This window comes from Poecilia reticulata, linkage group LG2 (assembly GCF_000633615.1).
Source record: "Poecilia reticulata strain Guanapo linkage group LG2, Guppy_female_1.0+MT, whole genome shotgun sequence".
NCBI classification, from domain to species: domain Eukaryota; kingdom Metazoa; phylum Chordata; class Actinopteri; order Cyprinodontiformes; family Poeciliidae; genus Poecilia; species Poecilia reticulata.
In genome coordinates, this window is record NC_024332.1 from 9735566 (window position 1) to 9741701 (window position 6136).

The window sequence follows — 6136 nt, forward strand, 5'->3', positions numbered from 1 at the left end:
TCCAGTGATATTATAAATGTAGCTCCAGTGGAAATTTTCGAAACCCCAAGTGTGGGTGTTGTTTACAAGAGAAGAAGTCCTCGCTAGAATAGTGGTAAGTGTCCCCGCTTGTCACGTGGGAGACCAGGGTTTGATTCCCTGACGGGAACATGTACATATTTCTAGTTGGAGTTTAGGCAATGTTGTCCGCTTCAGTGCCGTAATTGTCCAGTGATAATATAAATGTAGCTCCTGTGGAAATTTACGAAACCCCAAGTGTGGGTGTGGTTTGACAGAAAACAGGTCCTTGTTAGTATAGTGGTAAGTATCCCCGCTTGTCACTACTAGTTTTAGTTTGGGCAATGTTGTCTGCTTCAGTGCCGTAATAGTCCAGTGATATTATAAATGTAGCTCTCATGGAAATTGAGGAAACCCCAAGTGTGCGTGTGGTTTCCCAGAAAACAGGTCCTCATTAGTATAGTAGTAACTATCCCCGCTTGTCACGCGGGAGACCAGGGTTCAGTTCCCTGACGGGGAGCATGTATGTATTTCTAGTTTTAGTTTGACCTATGTTGTCCACTTCAGTGCCGTAATCTTTAACAGACTGAAAACATATGAAGGCTCTGAAGAGGCTAAATAATGCAAAGAGCCAAAATAAAACTTCTCAACATTTCCAAAAAAAAATTCAAGTATAAAACTTAACATTCAAAGGCAAATACAGGTTCTATTACAATAAACGATTGTTTATACTGAGTTACTGAATGAAAACTTCCTAATAGCATGGCGGCTAGCTGATTACTGCTAGTTCTGAGTGGCTGTTTCTGACTGAGCGGAGTAATTATGCAGAGCAGGGAGGAGATCGATTTTTTTTTTTAGAGATTATCTGTCTCATGTTAGGACAGCGAAAGTTTTAATACACATGTAAAATGTATTTTTTTAAGCTAGATGCTGCAGCTTTAAACAGAGGTTCGGTGTGAGAGTCACTACCAGGTGGAGCAGAAGCGGCGCTCCGTCTGTAAAATATTACTACCTGTAGCGCATAGCAGCGGTTCAACAGCGAGAACAGAACCAGCTTCTTACATCGCAGCTCGAAGACTTAAATAATTTTGCGGGTTATTTTTTTAGCTTTTTGACCGTCATGCTAATCCGGGTGAGTGTTTGTAGCCGAGCGCTGCTTTACCTGCTATCTGATCCTCCATGTGTCTTTTTTACTGCAGTAAGCCTCGATGTAGCCAAACTCCATCAATTATAACAATATTTTTATGTCGTATTAGCTTTGTTGTGTTGATGCATTTTGACGTGCTTCAATTTTCCGCGCAACACCAAACTTCCCCATACACTCAGGGCGTTTTAGTTCCACATCGCTTAGGATTTGTTGCTGCGCGTTTGCCCAGTGTGAAGGAAAGAGGAGACCAGCTGCACAGGCAGGCTGCAAAATGAGAWGCAGGTGATCGGTATCGGCAACAAGAGCCAATGATCGCCGATCACAGATCATGCACTTTTTCACGGAAATCGGCCCGATTATGATTGGTGACCGATCGATCGGCACAGCTCTAATTTTAAATAACCTGTACATGCAGTTGTATCAAACCACCACCTCTGTGTTCAACTAACTAGACTCTTCTAACAAAGAAACAACACAGATTACCTGATTCACCATTGGACAGGTTCGACTTTGCAGTTCCAGCTTAGAGTGTCTGGATGGCAGGACCTAGAGAATCTTGCTGTTCCTGCACCAACTAAGGTTGTTTTAATAAATTAATTAATAAAAAAGTTACATTACCATTAGGCAGAAGTTTACTTCAAGAATGTAAACGGAACCACAACAAGGTGAAAGTGAAAGAAATAAAACAGGAAGAAAGTCAAGAACAGCTTTGAAAAAATCTGATTATTCTTTAGATTTATTCAATAAAGTTTCTGTTATTTTGTTAGAACTGTTTCCAAGCAGCTTCTGCTTAATCACATGTGTTAAACCTAGAATTACTCTGTGAGGTATTGAAGATGTCAGGCTAGTTAAGTGATGTCAGTTCAATTAAATTAATGTGCTATTGACATGAAAGGCAGAAATTCACAAAGAGCGACACCTGACGTCCCAATTCTGAGGGGCAAAGGCAGAGTGTTCTGAGCATCCATGTGTTCAGTTTTGTAAGATAACTTTTACATATATGTAATTACACTTGTAAATATTTGTCTTCTAGACTGGACAACATTGATCCAGAAACACACACAGTACTGTTTGTCATCTTTAATCTGGTGACAAACATTTAACTTTGACTTCAGAGCATAACATAAACAAACATAAATAAACCCATTCTGAGCAAAATTATTAGTTAGGTTGTAAGGTAACAAAGATTATCTGTAACTATGAAGGAACTGGATTCTATTGATGGTAACTTATATCCCTCTGGTGGTGTAACAATTACATTACACTGTATAAACATGCATTGGTTATCTAAACATTGATACTAAGTAGTAATGCCTGCTGTTAACTAGGCTGATCTATATAGTGATTTTTCACTTCTATGAATTTATTCTTTTCAGTCATGCCCATCTTCAAAGTTTCCAGTACTGATCTGCAGTCACTAATGTTTTCTGAGGTCAAAATGAAGCTGAAAGCATCCTTGTGTCTTGCTTAAACTTTCCAGGTAGACAGATAGAGATAGAGTGCTGAAGGTTGTTAAATGAGAGGTAACAGGAAATAGCAGCTTTTTGTTTCTTTGGCTCCAACAAACTACAGATATCTCCATACACATGGAAAGAATCTTGGAAATTTTCCTCAAATAACTGGTCAAACCGTCATATCAAGTCAGATTTCTAACAATGTGAAAGCGGATACTTTTTCCTGGTTGGTGCTCTAGATGTACTCTGTACTGATTCTGACTGACTGTTGTCTCTGGGACACTGGGAAAAGAGGGATGCGGACGGGTAGATTCCGGTTCTGCTCCTGCAGATACAAAGAAGAAATCAGCAGCAGCATTCCCGCCATCAGGTGCAGAACTCCAGCTGTCCAGCCACAGAACAGAGAATCGCCGAACTCCCAGCGAGGCACCACATCCGGCACAGACTCGTCAAAGAATCGCACCACAGTCAGGTGAGCTATGTAGGAGACTGGGACCAGGACCAGTATTCCAGCTGCCAGGCTCAGCGTCCCACCTGCTGTCTTCAGGACCTTCTTAAAGCTTCGGTCATCCACCTTCCGACAGCAGCTGTTGATCAGGTTCAGGCCCAGGACGGCTAGCACCGAGCCCATGAGCCCAAAACCCAGAGCAGCACACATCAGAATCCGGGCCAGCTTGATGTCTGGCGGCAGACCCAGCAGGCTGTTGTACCGTCGACATTCCTGCAGACCCAAGTCCTGGATAACGCAGGTCTTCCACAGTCCCACCTCCAAACTCTCAGTGGGGAGCAGGTCTGTGGAGAGTGTCAGCCAGAACGGCATCATAGTTGTGCACAGAGAGCAAAGCCAGCCCCCTGCTGACAGCAGAACCCCCAGCATCTCCACAGTCCCAACACTCCAGTCCATGATGGCCTCAGCTGCTAGGTGTCAGGAAGACATCAGACCCTCTGGAAAAGGAACACCACCGTCCAGAGTGAGTGAAAATGTGAGCTGCTCCCTAAACCAGTCAGTGGGGAGAAAGTGATTGGTTGAATGCAAACAACAGTGTGGCTGTGAGGTGGCCTGCAGGCAGCAGACAGGATGGTACATCTCTGACTGAAAGGCATTTGAAGTCCCCCATTCCATCCCGCTGCAGTGTCACCAGGCACGCCGCTTGTTTTCCACATTGTCTGTTGGCTCTTTGTTCTCAGAGAAAACAGGAAACAAGGACAGACAATAGGCAGCCTGACAGAGCGTAGACAGATTCAGGTTCACCAGAGTTTCACTGCCTACAGGAGTTTTACTTTAAAATCATTTAAGGAACCTTTGAGAAACAAGATGGCATCTTTCTGCTTCACAAAACCTTTTAAAGATTAAAGAGAGGTCAGAAAATATAGTTCTGATATGTTCTATCAAGGTTAGAAATACATCTACTTATGGGTACACTCTATTACTGATAATTATCACAAATATTTCTCGAGTGTCCAGTCCTGATAGATTAGGCAAACAGAACAATTGAACCCCATTGCAATGTCAGAGAAAAATTTGCTCTGCAGCAGGGGAAAAATGTGACTTTTTCCCAATTATAGAGTTATCATTAAACTGATGGCACAGTAGGTCGAACTGGTTCAGGAAGTACACTGAAGCAGCAATTACAATGCAGCAGAGGGGAACAGAGAGAGTACAGGGCTGAGTTGTCTATTCTAGCCCTCCAGACCTATTGTCCTGCAACATTTGTGTCTTTGTTCAACACAACTCAATGGCAGTGTTGAACTAAATGGCAAAATATCCCCACATTTATCCAGGTGTGTTTGTTTTAGATGGAGCCCACGCAAAAGTTGCAGAATGGTAGCTCTTAAAACTAGAGCATATAGCACAGTGAGGGTATCAAACATCAAGGTGAAAACAGAAATTTAAAAAACCCGGAAATAATCAGTGATATTATTGTTGCTAGGTGGCGTTGCAGTTAGTGGCACTGTTGCATTGCAGCCAGATAGTTGTGAGTTTGAATCCCAGTCAGTTAAGAGTAGACTGTCATAATGTGATATGGTTGGCGGTGAGAATGACGCTCGTAGGCCCAGGCAGACATTTTATGAAGAATTTAATGATGACTCCACAGAACTCAAGCACAAGGAAGGGAACAGACAGGTAAGCCAGACGAAGACAACTGACATGCTACGTTTGACAAGGACCCGGCAAAAGACAAAGACAACAAGTGGACTTAAATACACAAGGAGGATAATCATGGAATGAGACACACCTGGGAAGCAATCAACGAGGAAGACAGGACAGGAACAGGACTAAAAACAGAAAACCTCAAAAATAACTACACAGAAAACACAGAACACAACATAGACTAGTGTAGCACTGGTATCACACCGCTAACTGAGCCACTGGACCAGTTCTAGGCTCTAAGGAGTGGGGAAGCAAGAATAACACCAGAGACCGCTGCTTTAAATGGAAAAAGCCGCCAATTTACTGAATGCAAAACACACACATAAAATACAATACATGAAACCCCCCCCCCCCCAAAAAAGGAAAAGTATATCACTCCTTCTTTTGACTTTTGACTAAACTAGATTAGTAAAATTAATCTAGTTTAATTAGACCAGTCTCTATTCTCCGAGGTTATTTTAGCCGGACTAATTTAAGTTAGTTAGAACAGTCTCTTTTCCTAGGTTACACCTATTTTAGAATTCCTATTTTTTTCCTGAGTTAACACGTTTTCTTGTTTTTTACAGGTAAGGAAATACCTTCAAACACGATTAAATCAAAACGGACCACAATTATTCAAATCACATTGAGAGACATAACATATTAAAATCAAAGTATGGCACTTTAAATTCAAGTTCAAGTCCAAATGTAAGTTCAGGTACTCAGTTCAATGAAAAGCTTCAGTATGATTCAGTCCAGAAAAAAAAATTATTCAATCAGTTCTTAATCCTGTTTAGTTCGGTTTGAACTAGTTCCTGATATTCCTACCGCTCCAGCAGCGAATTACCATACACAGGAGAGTTCCTCCCTGATACGATGGAGAAGATGAATTGAAGGTCTAGGTCTGGCTCGCCATCATGAATCCCGTCTGTGAATGTCCACGTCGCACATGGCAGACCAATCCTCGCTCCGACCGAGCTTCCAACCGAACAAAAAAGCAGACCTGTGTAACAGGCCACAAACACAACAAAACTCTTTTTAAATCCTCAAATTATACAAATACATTCTTCATAAACCCAATATATTAACCGAATAACAGTTTATATATTAACCTGACACAGTTTACGACGGAGCATTTATTTGCAAACAGCTACGTTTTAGCGTTAGCTCAAAAGGAAAAGTACACGGTGAAAATGTAAGAAAATAAACACAAAACTCACCAAAACCGATGTAACTTAGTTCTCATTAAATCCCAGTCAGTTTTCGACCAGGTAATTTATGTTTTTTCAACCATAATAACTAGAGGTGTGCCGATCGGTCACCAATCATAATTGGGCCGATTTCCGTGAAAAAGTGCATGATCGGTGATCGGTGATCATTGGCTCTTGTTGCCGATACCGATCACCT

At 41.8% G+C, this 6136-nt stretch overlaps 2 protein-coding genes across 4 annotated transcripts in view; one reads left to right on the top strand and one right to left on the bottom strand.

Moving 5' to 3' along the window:
• Nucleotides 1-1864: 1864 nt before the first annotated feature.
• Nucleotides 1865-3517, bottom strand: LOC103476989 (putative claudin-24). Its single transcript, XM_008429783.2, has one exon. The coding sequence runs from the start codon at nt 3500-3502 to the stop codon at nt 2834-2836; it is 669 nt and encodes a 222-aa protein (XP_008428005.1). The 5' UTR covers nt 3503-3517; the 3' UTR covers nt 1865-2833.
• A 1100-nt stretch (nt 3518-4617) lies between these two features.
• hesx1 (HESX homeobox 1) overlaps nt 4618-6136 on the top strand; it is an 11925-nt gene continuing 10406 nt past the window's right edge. For all 3 annotated transcript variants that reach the window (XM_017303679.1, XM_017303680.1, XM_008429796.2), the window contains exon 1: nt 4618-4723. In XM_017303679.1, coding sequence (XP_017159168.1) covers nt 4638-4723 — 86 coding nt within the window. In that variant the 5' untranslated portion in view covers nt 4618-4637. The remainder of the gene's footprint in view (nt 4724-6136) is intronic.

What these genes read in the sequence shown, in the direction of transcription:
- LOC103476989 (XM_008429783.2), bottom strand. Translation starts at nt 3,502, where the DNA reads ATGGACTGGAGTGTTGGGACTGTGGAGATGCTGGGGGTTCTGCTGTCA.